Source organism: Parasteatoda tepidariorum, chromosome 3 (genome assembly GCF_982258835.1).
Source record: "Parasteatoda tepidariorum strain Cologne lab strain chromosome 3, Ptep-v5.0, whole genome shotgun sequence".
In the NCBI taxonomy this organism is placed as follows: Eukaryota; Metazoa; Arthropoda; class Arachnida; order Araneae; family Theridiidae; genus Parasteatoda; species Parasteatoda tepidariorum.
This window is the reverse complement of record NC_141757.1, coordinates 123,552,867-123,568,917: the sequence shown is the minus strand read 5'-3', so window position 1 is coordinate 123,568,917 and position 16,051 is coordinate 123,552,867. Positions and strand designations below refer to the sequence as shown.

General features: G+C 32.1%; 1 protein-coding gene across 5 annotated transcripts in view; it reads left to right on the top strand.

Moving 5' to 3' along the window:
* Nucleotides 1–16,051, top strand: part of LOC107449100 (cGMP-specific 3',5'-cyclic phosphodiesterase) — a 308,625-nt gene that overhangs the window by 176,561 nt on the left and 116,013 nt on the right. For all 5 annotated transcript variants that reach the window (XM_087160033.1, XM_087160032.1, XM_087160031.1 and 2 more), the window contains exon 4: nucleotides 7,744–7,902. In XM_087160033.1, the coding sequence (XP_087016159.1) occupies nucleotides 7,744–7,902 (159 nt within the window). The remainder of the gene's footprint in view (nucleotides 1–7,743; nucleotides 7,903–16,051) is intronic.

The window sequence follows — 16,051 nt, the reverse complement described above, 5'->3', positions numbered from 1 at the left end:
AGTTATCCTTTTAAATTATGACATGTCTCAGGTATAGGCTTTCGCTATGTTAACATTCACCATTTTGTAAACACTGACTTTGAATGCTTAAATTAATAACTTTTCTTAATCCTTTCCTTCCAAATTTTTAATACGTATTTCTTTAAATTGTTTGTGAATGATCGATATCTTTCTTTTTAATTTTTACCCACCTTGTGATTTCATATTTATTTTTAAAGTTACATCACTTTTCCATTATAAATGGTGTTGCATTCTTTATAGCAAAATCAATACAAACTTCATGATGACAAATACAGGTAAGTTTTTCTCATCACGTTTGACCCATCTTCTCTTTCACATTTTTCTGTATTTAGTTTAATAGTTTTATTCATAATATCAAAATAATGTTGTTATATTTCAATATCAAAGTCAGTGTTTACAATCTCATTTTATACTGTTATTTTGTTCTACAAAGGTTTAGACAATGCTTTTTCAGATTATTATACCTATGTTGGGGCCTCATTTTTCTTTCTCTTTTAAACAATTTCTTACTTGCTTATTATTAAAATGTTTTTTTACCTTGTATCTGTACATTTATTTTTCCACTTAATTTAGTACAATGTTGTTTCTCATTTGAATATATATCTTAGGGCCTTTTTTTATGTTAGTCACTGGTCCATCAGACCTTCCCTCGCCAAATCATCTGCTGTGGTGGCTGAAACCCTTACAACAGTTCAAATTTACTTATTGTTTTATTGTTTGTTTAATTTTAACATAGCGATTGTACCTAACTTATTTATAATTACTTTCATGCATTCTATCCCTGGCCAAGTACCAATCTGTTATTAGCTAATCTCTTTGCTTATCAATATTTATTCAAATTTTAAACTTGTTTAGAATAATTTAATGTAATTTTACTGCAACGTAATCTTCCTTATTTACCTAACTCAACTCAACCAATATCTCTTGCGATCATTTTCTCACAATTCCCATGGCTCAACTTATCAAATTTCTTATTGTTTCTAAATATCTATTAGTTTAGTAATTAGGCATTTTGTCTTAAATACTAACTGCTTGTCACCATCAGTTTTACGATTTTCAGCCTGGTCACAGACCTGCTTCTTTCACCACTCATCATATTCGCTCTGACCACCGGATCCACTTTTCGTATAATCTCTTCAGCGTTCGACTGGTGGTGACATCAGCAGAAATTAACAGCATCTAATGGAACATTGGATTTCAACCTCTTTTTAACTTTTTTAACTGCTTACTCAGAGGCCTCTAGGGGGTTCGGGAAGGACTCACCATTGCCAATTTTATTTTGCATCATTTTAATTCCCCCCTCCCCTCTTCAATCTTTTTAAATTTTCTTACACTTCATTACCTTCGAATGCAAAAAGATGAGTTCGAATAGTGCTAGTGCTATGACTGAGAAACAACTTCAACAAAGCCAAAGTGATACCTCTAGGCCCCCGCGAGACAGATATCTCGAACGAAACAACAGCTATCTACCATCTTCCCACAAGACTCTTGAATCCCCTTTTAAGCATGCTGTCCGCTTAGCTTCTCCATTCTCCAGTGAGACTCGTCATCCATCTCACATCCACTGTCGTTCAATCCCCTGAGTCCTACTCTTCTGCCCAAATCAGTACCTATCAGCAAACCATCCTGTGACGGAGCAATCAACAACGATCCTGAATTAACCAACTCAACAACTCACCCAACTCACTTGTCACTGAAACGAAGAACGTCTCAGATTGGCCACTGTCGGATCCTACTGATGACCTGGATAACCTGATCGCAACATTTATCAAAAACATCGAATATAAGTCCAGTAACAAATTCAAACTTCCTATCTCACAGAGACAAGCCTGCAGAGAGGCCTTATACAAGATCAAAGACCTATTTAAGTCACATCGGTCCTGCTATGACGAGCCGAGTTCATACTCCAATCAATTTAGGAACTCAGAAAACCAAATCAAAAGCATTTCAGACAAATTAACCTTCTGTCGATAATAACATAATTAGCTGCTTAAAATCCATACCACACAAGACATCAACCGAAAAACATCATATCGTAGCCAATGTTTCACATAGGCTGGCAACCCAACTTCTAAAAACGAGATTCATCTTCATAGGTCTTAACCGTTGCATAATCAAAAAGCGAATGCTACTGAAAAGATGCGGCTGGTGTCAGGGGCTGGACCACCAAACAAACCAGTGTCTGTCAAGCCCACTATGCAACATGCGCCACCTGTGGTAGTGCTCACCACACTAACGAATGTACTTCTGTCGATCACCACTGCATTAACTGCTGGCACTCGAACACATACTTTGGTACGTGCCACAATCCTCATCATCCCGCTTCTTCAGCATCGTGTCCTAGTTACTTGCAAGCCCTATTTAATCTCAAATCACATTCCAAATACAATTGAGCACAAACTTTGCCTTTTCAGAATTACAAATTTTATTCTTTGACTTTTCAGACTTTCGAAATTTTCCAAAGCTTTGACTTCTGAAAACTTTTTTTTTGACTTTTCAGACCTCTGAAAAACTTATTATTTTTTCTTCTTTACATTATATGCATGTTTCAAAATTTTTCAACATTGATCACTGAACTGATTTCTTATGCCATTGTCTTATACAATCTTTGATATTCCCAACGCATTGTTCCTTCAATACCTAATGCTCTATTATTGTGTAAACTTCTCATTTGTTCTTTTCCAAATTTTCATTGTACTTTATATTTTAGAAGCCATTTATACTTGTTGTTGATGTAATTTGTTGTGTTTTATGTATGTTTAATGTATGTTTTGTATGTAGAATGTATGTCCTACTCTTGTGTGCCCTTGAATAGGGCGGGTTGAGATACGAATAAACAATACCAATACTTGATGTCAAAGCTTCATACTTGCTGTAGTTTGTGTGCTTAAGATTTTAAACTATTATTAAATTCAGTATATAAATAACCTTAACTATATCGCAGACCCCTTTTGAAAATAGTTAAATTTTAAATCAGAGTACTTCTTCGTGGGCAAATCCGTGAGTAACAGATGATAATACATTTATTAACTATAACAAACTTTAGATAAAAGAGGCTCCGGAGATTGTTTTTAAAAAAGCAAACACAATGCGGTAATATCTTATAGATTAAGAGAATAATGAAACTTATCACTCTAAGTGTTCATCTTAAAGTGTCTACTTTGTTAAGAGAGGTTTGAGCAGATTATGAGAGGGTCAAGTAGTCAGAGAAAGATGAGATCATGTAGACGCCTGCCAAAGGAATGTTATTAGAGAATTCTTTTATTATGTTATAATATATGAATTTGAAGTTTTTATATGAATTGAATTGTTATAATACATTGAATTATCCTTTTTAACTCAAAATCGTTTTGTTAAATGTTTCTATCTTTAAGATGGAAAAAATTTTAGTTATAATTTGGTTCATAATAATAATTCCTTTTAATAAGTAATATCCTTTAAATCACATTAAATAATGAAAAATAAAGAAACGCATGTATAACACTGCCGCAAAAATTGAGTAAATAAAAAATGAAACAATTAATTTTGAGTATTTTCTTTATTATCTTTCCCGCTTATATGGTTTTCATCTGTTTTACCAGTTAATGTACGAATAAAAAACTTAAAATTGTTGAGACACTAAAAGCTGAAATTTAGATATTTTATTATTTTATTTTGCAAAGTTGTTTACTTAGACGTTGCACAGTGTTCTATCTAAAATGAATTCTTGCTTTCTATATGAATAGTGGAAAATGTTCCACTTACCTTTAGACCGCCAATTTGATTATATACATAAACCTTTATTGGTTTTAATTACAAATAGATGAAGATGAATTTAGATTAAATGGTAAATGGTGATTATAAAGTGATGAAAATATTGAGTTAGGTATTAGCGCTGCATGGCGCGTCTCTAGTTACGTTACATCTACTGTTTTTAGTTTTTTTAAAAATAAAAAGTTAATACTTCTGATGCGCCCGCGGTGCCATCTGGGGATAGTTTTCTGGGATGGGGGCTCGTTACATCCTCCCACCTTGAGTTTTGGACGACGAATGTCATGACGAAACTCAATTAGCCTAAGCCACATGAAGGGACAAAACTGTGTTGGTACTATTACTGTTTTCAGGATCACGAGTTTTACCCATAATTGTCCAATCTAATCGCGTTTCGAATGCAATTAAATTTTCTGAAGTCGATTTAATAATACCTGTGAAAAGTTTACCGCAAACGTCGGCTCCTATAAGTAAATCAATTTCCTTAGTATCTGAATTCGACCCTTCCATGTTTTTATAATCGCAAAATTTAATTCCTATCTTATTTGCTTCTTTTATCCACGAGACGTCTCATATTTTAGGAATTTCTGCACAAATTTTTTCCTGATCATAAACTTCAAAGTTACAAAAATAATCCCGATTTAAATCGCTCAAAAACATTCTGTATTTATAATGCTGATTAGTTCTTTGCAATCCACCGAAAAGACTATGGTTTAAGTTTTCTTGCCCTATTGGTTTGTAACCTATTTTATTTATTGTTTCTTTTAAAAGATACGACTTTTGGGACCCCTGGTCTATCAATCCGCGTATAACTATTTCTATTTGTCCGTTTATTAAGCGAATTGTTAACGTTTGCATTAATACTTCCGGATTACAAGTTTCATTCGATAAAACCGTTCTTTCCACTTTACTATAACTTTTCTTTTCCGGACACATAAATGTATAATGACGTCTAAAACAAATATCGCATCTTACAAAACTCCTGCATTTTTTAGCCGTATGGCCAAAGCGAAAACAAATTAAGCAACTACCGCTCCTCTTTAAAATATCCCATTTCTCATTTATTTCTTTCAGTTTAAATTCATTATAATCCCATAAATTATGTCTATCGTTACCGCAAGAAATACATTGATTTTTCTTATTACACGATTCATTCAATAAACCTGACGCCGTTGATATGCGATTCTTATTTTGCTTATTCGAATTCTCGCCTCCACTGCTACGCTTTGAGGAGAGGAAGGGGGAGCATACTGAAACTCGTGTTTTATAGACAAACTCAAGGCCGTGGCTTTTTCTCGGCTAATTACTTCTGTTTTTAAAATTTCTGGATCTCTGATACTTTCCACTCGTCATCATTGCTATATTTTTTAGTTATTTCTAACACTATATCTGAGGGAAGTAATTTAATAGTATAGGACAGAGTAAAGCCCCGTAATTTTCCTGATTAATTCCCAAAGATTCTAAATATCTTATTTCAGTTTGACAAGAATCAAAAAGTTTTCTTAATGAAAAAATATCTGTTGATTTTTCTACTGGGGTTAAACTCAACAATTTATTCAAATGAGAGTTAATTATCAACGTTTTCTTGCCAAAGCGTTCTTTTAATGTTTCAATTGCTGATACATAATTATTATTTGTTAAACTGAATCCTTCAATCGCATCTAAAGCTGATCCTACTACATATGTTTTCAAGTAATTAAACTTTTCAACATTCGACAAATCAGTGCTTTTGTCTATGGCAGATTCGAACTGATCGTAAAATCTTTGCCAGTCTGAAGGATGGTCAGAAAATTTCTCTATAGTTAAAAGAGGCAGTTTCACAGAAGAAGTTTCATTTATTCTTATATTAGTATTTATCTTCGGTTCGGAAATGTTCGAATTTAACGCAGGAGACACTACCGAAGTCAACAGTTTTTCTATTTTTCTTTTCAATCTGCTTTTACTTCGTACAATATTTGTCAAACACTCATCACACTTTATAATTTCTGTATCGATTTCATTTACATCCGTAATACCCATCAGAATTTCGAGATCAATTTCTTTCAATTGTTCTTGTTTTAACATTAATTCAGACATTAACTCATCCAATTCATCCATTGTTACCTTATCATCTTGATATATGTTTTCGATTTTGGTTAATAACTTAGTTGTTAATGACCTTATCGTAGTACGTTTTTGTTTGGATTTTTTCTTCTTAATATATAAACGAGCTACTTATACACTTAAAGTCACTATTCTATGAAACTAAATTTCTAATCGAAAATAAACAAGAAATCTCTTAATGGAGGTCCCTGTTCGGGAGCCAGAAAATGTTCAAACTAAAATGATCTCTTGCTTTCTATATGAATAGCGGAAAATGTTCCACTTACCTTTAGACCTTACCTTTACAATTTGATTATTCATAAACCTTTATTGGTTTTAATTACAAATAGATGAAGATGAATTTACATTAAATGGTAAATGGTGATTATAAAGTGATGAAAATATTGAGTTAGGTATTAGCGCTGCATGGCGCGTCTCTAGTTACGTTACATCTACTGTTTTTAGTTTTTAAAAATAAAAAGTTAATACTTCTGATGCGCTAGCGGCGCCATCAGGGGATAGTTTTCTGGGATGAGGGGGTTTGACATCTGGGGATGAGGGCTCGTTACACATAGCTATAGAACTATTTTTAAAACAGAGTACCGTACAAAGATAGATTAAACAAATCAGTGTGCAATAAGCGAGCGGAAAGCTTATAAGAGAGAAAACAACTCCTAGAGTTTACCGGCCTCCTAATCAATTTTTAATTTCCTATATAGGGTAAACTAACCAGTGAAGGAACACTTAAGCTTCGCTTGCCTTTTAAAAAATCACATTAATTTCAAAATTCGTAATTTTAGTTAAATGACAGTGTCAACATATTTGTTACTAATTGCAAATTATGCAAAAAAATTGTAGAGAACTTACATAATATTGTTTTAAAGTTTTGGAGGTTCAAATAACAAGTAGTCAGAAGACCAAGTGAAGGAACAGCTCTTACAAGTGAATGAACACCCAGTAAAGAAACACTTAATTTTGGTTATTTTTTAATGCTCTTTATGAATTTATAAGCCATACATAATAATATATAAGCCTATTCTTGAAATTGTAACACATAAATGCTTGGAAAATGTTAACTTTTTTTTGTAATCATGAATTGAAAATTATAGTGTCAACATATTAACACATACTGTTCATTCACTGGGAAATCTATGCCCAGTAAAGGAAGTTCCCTCATTGGTTAGAAGTTGTTTTTCGTATTTTTAACATACTTTTGATGCGGAACATCACTAAAGGTACAAGAAAATTAAAGTTTATCTTTTATTTTCATTAACTTAGAAAAAAAACCTGTAAAGGAACACTTGTTCCTTCACTGGTTTTTCATCGTTTGGTGATCCAGTAAATAAACATCCCCTTATCTCAGTACTTTATTATGCTAAGATGATTAAAAAAAAATAAAACGTAACTTCAATAACTATTTTTTGAATTCTCTTTTTCACAGTGAGAAAAATAAAACTATTACATGCAATTAATTCCACTTCAACAATATAAGTACAAACACTCACCTTATAATTTTTTCAAAGAAGCACGGTGTTGCAGAGATAATAACAAATTCAAAAATTTTTCCAGAGAAGTCTATTTGACCAGGTAATCCAAAACATTGCTAGATGACTTCCTATTGCTTGGCAGTAAGCTATTGTTACCAATCAATCTAAAGAAAAACTTTCAAATTCTTATTTTTAATCAATACATATGAAATGTTCCTTCACTGGGTAGTGTTCCTTCACTGGTTGGTTTACCCTATATTGTTTTAATATTTGCCTATCCATATCTGACATTAAAATAACTGCTAACTTTATTTGATATGAAGTAAGAAAAAAATAATTATCAATATACAAAGATGAGTATATATTTTTAATTTTGCTTAATTTTTTTCCTTTTCAATTTTAGGATTCTCGCTTCAACAAAGATATAGACACACGAACAGGTTACCGCACGATAAGCGTCATGTGTCAACCCATTCTTAATTTCCAAGGGGACGTTATTGGAGTTGCACAATGTATAAATAAAGTCACAGGTGATCATCAATTTACAGATCAAGATGAAGAGGTGAGTGTTTAACCTATGATTTCCAACATTTGATTTCTACGTTAAATTGAATATACTCACCTTAGAGCAGGGATGGTGAACCAATGGCACGCGTGCCATTTATGGCACGCGACACAATATTCTGAGCACGCCACCAATCACAAAGTTCACTATGAAGCATATTAGCAATCTATATATATTTAAATATTTCTCTTACACGGCGACAAAAAAAGCCTCATTACAACTCCCCGAATGGCAACGCTAGAAAGTCGACCAATGATTGCCGTTAAAAATGTGTGTATGCCAAATCTAGCTGAGGTGGCTCAACATATAGCGCTTTTAAAAACGGAAACTGAAATAACCAGAACCAAGTGTGATCTACTGATGACAACCTTAGCAATATGGAAATGAATGGGGGAAAACTGGATCCTACCACGTGATTTTCCGGCCAATAAAAATGCGCCGACAACAATGGAAAACGGTGTCAGACCATTATGATTTTATGTTATATAGAGAAACGTTTTCCTATAAAACTAATTTTGTTTTTTAAAAAAAGGTTTTTATATGGATTTGAATGATTGTTTTGAATTCTTGGAATTTTGTGCATTTGCAATGTGCCTAAGTTAGAAGCGAGTGCAGGGAGCTTTGTTTGCGAAGCAAACCATATAAGATTGAGTAGCAATTTTTGGGGGTTGGCGAGCGTTAGCGGGCAGGGGACGCAGCCGAATAGTTAAATTAAAATTCACAAAAACAAAAACAAAAAAAAACCAATTAACAATTTAATGATAAAAAAACAATAACTCTAAAAAACAAGCTAACAATAAATAACTAGCAAAAAAACATTAACAGTTCTGCTTAAACTAGCATCTTACAACCAAATATAAGTCATTTGTCTTCTAATCTGCAACAACAGAAGTCACACTAATGTTACTTCAGGTTGAATTACACGCATAACTGAGACATTACAAAATGTTTTTTTTTCATAGTAAATAAAGAGTTTTGAGTTGATAGAATTCAGTATTATTATTTTCCCAATAATCAAGAAATCAAAATTATTTGACGGCACGTCTATGACCTCATTAAACAATTCTTTGAAAAAATGGCACTTTGGTGCATAAAGCTTCGTCACCCCTGCCTTAGAGGATGAAATACATGTTACACGACGACTATGAAACACTTAAACGAACTTTTTTTCATGGCATAGTTTTAATTCTTTTGTGTCTCGCATTGCTTATACCACTATTAAAATTACTTAGTGTAGCCATTTAACTCGACACATTATGATCATTTCTGGATTTTATTTTATAAGAGAATAGCTAGGTAAGCGAGGTAAAATCATCAAGATATGGAGGAAACCCAAGTGGCCAAACTCCTATTTTTGATATAAGATTCAACTTTTATTCGAAATTTGTCATAGAAAAAAAACCCCATTAAAATGAGAAGCTTCATTAAGAAGCTTTAAAAAATAATTTAAGAGTTCAATTTGATATATTTGTCGAATCAACATTCTGAATAAGGTGAAAGTTCTAGAAAATTATATTGTTCAGGAATCATATAATCTATTATTATTCTTTTAATGTAGGAGAACATTTTTATTCGGGGTGAAGTTGAATCAAATTAAAACTTTGCATCTATTTTTATTTAATGCGTATTAAAAATATTATGAGAATTAATGTTCCTTGTTCTGAATTTATTTTTATTGTGAATTCTAAAATTTGTGCATTCAAAATATATCATTTTATAAAACATTTTCTTTCTTTAAGTAACAGAAAAAAATATACAAACACTCTGTATTAAATTAATATGACTGAAATATTTATCGCAGAAAAGATTGATGATACAAGAACCAGAACCAGTTGAGATCGGTACAGAAATAACATTAGCTACTCTTCATTTTATCCAAACATTTATCGTAATTTCTGAATAAACGTTCGTTTTGCTTCCTTTTTTGCACACTTTAGCTATAATTATCCTGATGTATAAGATAATAACAGTCATTAATGATCAATATACATCTACTCATCAGTAAAATACCAACGCATACTTTGTATGGATAGATTTGATTAATAGTTTTGTTTTTCTTCAAATCTTAATTAGTCAACGTTCAATATTTATTTTCGTAGAGATGCTAAGCCACTGTCACCAATAGTTCAAAAACATTCTTCCCTTTTTACTTTTTATAATCTGATTGATATTCTTTAAGTAAATTTGAAGTTTATTTTAAATGTTTCAAAAAAAATTTGTTTCGTTCGAGATGTTTAGCCATATGCAACAATAATGAACAGAAATACATCAGGCACTGTTTACAGTATGATTTGTTAATCTTTATGTAGATAAATTTGGATCTTATTTTAATGCTTTAAAAAAATTGTAATTTCCACCAATATCCGTTCTCATTTTAGATATTTAGATCCGCCAGTTTTCAGAAATTCAGCTGACACTTATGTCAATATAATTGATGATGTTTAATGAAATTTGAAGCTAAAATTAATTTTTTGAAAAAAAATGTAGTTTCCTCGATAAATCTAGTTTCATTAGAGATATTTAGCCCCACACTATAACCCTTCGGAGTAAACCTTTCGACACTTTTTGCGATTGTATTGTAAAATTGTTGAATGTAAAATTGTAAAATGTATTTTCAAATTTTAAGCTTATTTCAATGTTTTAAAAAATGTAGTTTCCTCGATAAATCTAGTTTCATGGTCGTTGATGGAAGTTGGTAGTTCTTAGAGGCTACCTCCATTGACTTCAAAATTGTTATCGAAGGTACATGATTTTTCGCAAGCGATTTTAATTTCAATCAGAGTCATTTTCTTTGTGCGGAAATGCCACTTCTGTTGGCGTCATGAAAATACGGATCGATTAATAAAATTCAGCGTCTGTAAAAATGATCCCAAGAGATATATAAGAAAACAAATTTACCAATTATGAATGATAGAATTATATTTAAAGAAACAATTATGGTTTTTGTTTCAGTTTGTATTTAATTTTATATCATAAAAAATGGTTAGTTTTAAAAGGTTAGAAGAGGTTTGTTTATTTGAGATGCATTGTTTTTTTTAAAAATAACTTTTGTTTTGAATTTAACTTTCAACTCTACGAGTAAATCATTGATAGCATCGTCTTTGGTGCACTCTGACTACAACATGAGGCTGTATCGTCAACAAAAGCTCTCTTTGCCTGACACAAATATTTTGAATGCATTTTAATCTACTTATCTGTTTTGTCAAGTTTACTGTAATGATATTTTTTCGTGTTTCTTTATTTGACCTTTATTGAATTTGGTGCAGATGTTTTCCCGGTCGCTGGGAGAGGTTTTAATGGTCTTTCCTAAAGTTTTTTTTTCAACACAAAGTCCATGAAAAAAATTCTGGGCCTCCCAAAAGTGGTCGTAAATGGAGGTGGTCCTTCCTGGAAGTTATACTATATAACTAAATTTAAAGCTTATTTTGATGTTTTGAAAAAAATTAGATTCACTCAAAAATTTTAGTGTCATTAGCATTTTAAACTAACGAAAATTGTTTTCGTTTCCAAATGAAAATAGAGATAATAAATTATCTTTGCAACTGGTCGGTATCTTCTTATCCCCTTATATTTAAAAAGTGTGCATAACTAAAATGCCTTTATTACTTGATTTGCTCAACTTTCAACTTGGAAAGCACTTTAAGAGTCCTGGAGTTAATGTGCCAAAATATAAATGAAAATGGAATTGTATAACACCTAGACTTTTACTGTCATATATTGATATTTAATGTATTGTGGTATAAAAGAAAGTTATGAAACAAAATATCATCCTTAAGATAAGTCATAAACTGAAAACAAGGAGTACATTTCAATCTATGAAAACAGATGTAAATGAATATTAAGTGATTGCCTTTTTATTTACTTTGTATGTGTAAGCAGCTTGTTTTGATGATTCTCAATAAAATTGTTATTTGTTTATTCAGTATGCCAGTATGCATTAGTTTAGAAAGTTTTAAGTTGTACTTGTACCAATTGATTTAAGTTTATACTAATTGATTGAATGATATAGACCAATTCAAAGAAAATAAGGTTATTTTGTGTTGTAATTAGACTTTATTAAAATGGAAGTAAAAATAAAATAGTTTAAACAATAGACAGTTACGTCGGTACTATAATACTAAGTGCGATTATTAGTAACTTGAGGAATTAATAAGAGACTTGTCGTTTTATTATGAAACGTTTCAAGTTTGTTTTGTAAAGTTTCATTTAATAATATTAAATAGATATACAAGTAGGTTTGCTACAATTTTCGATTAAAACTTTTAAATTATATTGCTCGAGTATAAAGCTTGTGCATTTTTAATTTATTGAAAACTAATAACTCAAAAAATCAGTAAAAAAATACGCTTTCCGAAGTGCAGTAGCTTTTTTTATATATTTCGAGACATAACATTAAGAAATAAAAGAGAAAAAGTAAAGAAATGAAGCAGGTGTGGCGTTTTATCTTTTTGCCAATTCTAAGCATCTAAATCACTGCTTCTCAACTGGGGCGATACAACCCCCCTGGGGTCGGCGAGAGTATGCTGAGGGGCGTTGGGTATGTTTTGGGCGGTAGGGGGGCGATGAGAATGTTTTGTCATTCAAACTTAATTTTAAAACTCCCAAATAAAATTATTAAATTGAGATTTACTTAATAAATAAAATTAATCCAAAATTAATATTAAAGAAAAAAAGATTAAATTAATATAATAAATTAGGATTATCTGATACACCATTTGTGCCAGCAATAAAATGAACTTATACGATACCTATTCTCTGATTCGAACCAGCATAGCGCACCTCATGAGCCAGTAGTTTTTGCCTCTGACTCATTCAAGCCATTTGTTGGAAATTGAAGTGCATGCGCTTTTAGTATGAATGTTCGACTCTTGTTTCTGATGATGGTTTTTGCTTGCTTCTTTACAGTTTTTTTCCCCAGTTTCGATAAGATTTCATTATTTATTTGGCCAGGTATGTGGGCGAATTAGGTCTTTATAGTAAATCATTTGTTAATTTGAAGAAATAGTTGATTGCCCTTTATTGTTTGTATATTGCTTCCCTTAACGATGTCGGTTAGCATAAAGAAGTGCCGTTAATACAGAGAAGCGTACTTGAATTTTGGATTTGTTCAACCCCTGCCGAATTCTCAACTACCCATGTGTATTTTGTAACAAAGTTTTATCCAATGAGGGAATGGAACCTATCCGTTAGCAGGAACATTTGCAAAAAAATATTCCTGACAATCAAAATAAAATTTGTCATGTTTACGTACCTCTAAGACAAGTTTCTGAAGGCACCTACGGTCTCAGGCATACTAGCAACCTCATCACAAAAATGCGGCGATGGTTTGATAACGTCTTATAATATATCAAAATTAATTGCTAAATCTGGGACAGCTCATACCAACGGCAAGGAGTTGATACTGCCGGCTGTCAAAGAAGTTTTAAAAACAGTTTTGCACCATCCAGTCTCCTCCAATTTAATCAGAAATATCTCATTAAGTAGCGATGCAGTGCGGTGACGAATTGATGAAATGGCTGAAGACGTTGAAGTTTTCTTATGCAGACTTTTGATATTCAACGAATTTCCCCTTCAAGTTGATAAATCAACCTTGCCAAGCAATGTAGGCTTTACTGTTGGCGTGGGTCCGGTTTAAGTTGTTCATTGCGGGATTCACAGACATCATATAGTACGAAAAAATCTCGGTGATTGTTTGCATCAGTCATTGCAATATGTCATATCTGCTGTCAACAAAATTCGCAACAATGCTCTCAACGATTGATTATTCAGATAGTTGTGTAAACAAATGATGAAGAATATCGCTTGCTACTACACACCGAAATTAACTGGCTATCCAAACGCGCTTGTCTCAATAGGTTTTCGAATCTTTTCTACTCTGTGCTTTCACGAAGGCAGATATGTAGCTATGAGAGACAGATAAATAGAATTAAACATTGACGTTGACTGTTTTATTTTCAAAATTTATTGGCGTTAATTTACAACTTTAAGCTCAATTTGATCCCTACGAAATCGGTTATTTTAACCTTTCTAAAAAATTCATGAAAGCAGAATTTTGGTAGGAATGAGTTCAGCCAATTTCCAATCTTATCGCATCTTAAAAGGAATGACGAAATTCTCTCTGTTGATAGACACACGAGAATATTGTCACAAGAATATTGTCAACACTTTAAATCTTTTTACATGGACTTTTCGGACCGTTTTAAAGATGTTTTGTCCCTGGAAGTCCCTCAATCGGTTCTGAACCTTTTTGTGAATATTGAAACAGCAGCGGCTCACGATCAGGAGAAATTGGTCAAACTTTCAACTTATGAAGCTTTGAAATAGTGATCGTCTCACAGAATTTCGGCTTCAATGTAACGTCAGTCACCTCGACCCTGGACTGTGGACTAACGTCATAATTTTTTTAATTGCCTTCCCTTTCTCCTACCTTGTCGAACATGGATTCAGTGCTGTTACGGATTTAGTCACAGAAAGAGAAATTGACTCGAAATTGAGCAATGAAGAGACTTGCTTCTTTACCTCGCTAAAAATATTGAACCAAACGTTAAGAAACTGACTCTGAACCATCAAGTACAATCATCCCATTGACATAGTTACTTGATTGTTTCATTGATATTACTTTTTAGTGTAAAGAAGTTGTTTTTGGCTGTTTTTTTAAATTATGTCATCAAGAACAAATGACTCTTTTTAAGCATAGTTTTCATTGTTGTATTTTTTTCATTACCGTATTTATTTTGATTATGACAATTAGACTGCAATTACCTGAGGAGAGAAAAGTATCAAATTAACGTACACGTTATTTAAAAAACAAACCAAACTTATTTAACGGATAAAAAATTGCGTAAAAATGATGCTTTTTATAATTCAGCACACACACACCCCGTCCCCATGCTCTCAATAACTGGATTTTCAACAAATGGGGACGTTGAGATATTTTTGGCTCCTTGAGGGGGCGGCAACGTTAAAAAGGTTGATAACCTATGATCTAAATAGATACAAATTCTCCATAATAAGGATTATGTTTTTGATTTGTAAATGTAAAATTCAGGCATACTGCACCACAAGGGGCGTTTCTCAGCGTAACGCTATTCATTTTCTTCTACAAGATGAATAAGAGAAAAACAAATTTCATTTATATGAAACATAAGTCATTTTTTCTCCGATAGTTTGGTGTTGAGTGGTGAAAAGAAAGCAATCTGTCATTGAGATGAACACTAGGTTGATTTTTTTTTTATCCCCAACAAGATCAAAATGATAATTAGTTAGCTAGAGTTCGTAAGAGAAGGACAATCTTTTTCTTCTCTTCTTAGAGAAGAAGAAAGGCTATTGTAGGGCGGGGACATTACTCGTGCCGAAGATCATATGAATCTTGTTCATTGAAATGGATAGGGACACTTATGATTGTAGTTTTTAAAAGAAATAATTCTGGAAAGAATGGTATTTTTTTACCAGTTGGCTAATACATATTTTTCAAACTCTGTGTAATTTATTTTCAAGTCACGTATGCCATTGGTGCTTCATAAATGTTTCATTTAAATCATACAGAGAAGATCATCTATGAATTTTTAGTAGCAGTAATTATTTAGTATATTTGAGCTTTGTATTTTTTTAGTCACGATTCCGGTTGTATGGTGTTTGAAACTTTTAGAAAAAAAAAAACATCTGAATTTTCGTATTTCATTCCCTTCGACAGAGATTAAATATTTTTCGTTCAAATTGCTTAAACTTTTTTAATTGGTAAGCAATAAATAATAAAATTATGAAATCATGTATATTATCATGTATCAAAAATCAATTGAACTATACGGCTGTAATTTGGCAATAGATGACGAAGAACTACTGACCGATTCAACTACTGTCAGGCTGCTACACAAATTATTGAGAAGATTCCACCTCCGGTTGCTAACACGCATTTTATTTTGTGCACCTGTCCAATCGCATATCTCATTGTCGGATCTGATTTGCTTTCCAATTACAGTGTTGCATCCATTAGATTAACACACAACTTTAATGAGAAAATTATGCTTCATATAATTTTCGAAGAAAGGAAGAAATGTAAGTCGTAAATAAAATTCAGCTTCTTACAGTAAACTTTTTTAAATAAAAAAAAATGAAATAAATCATTTTTTTTAACAATCTGGCCCAT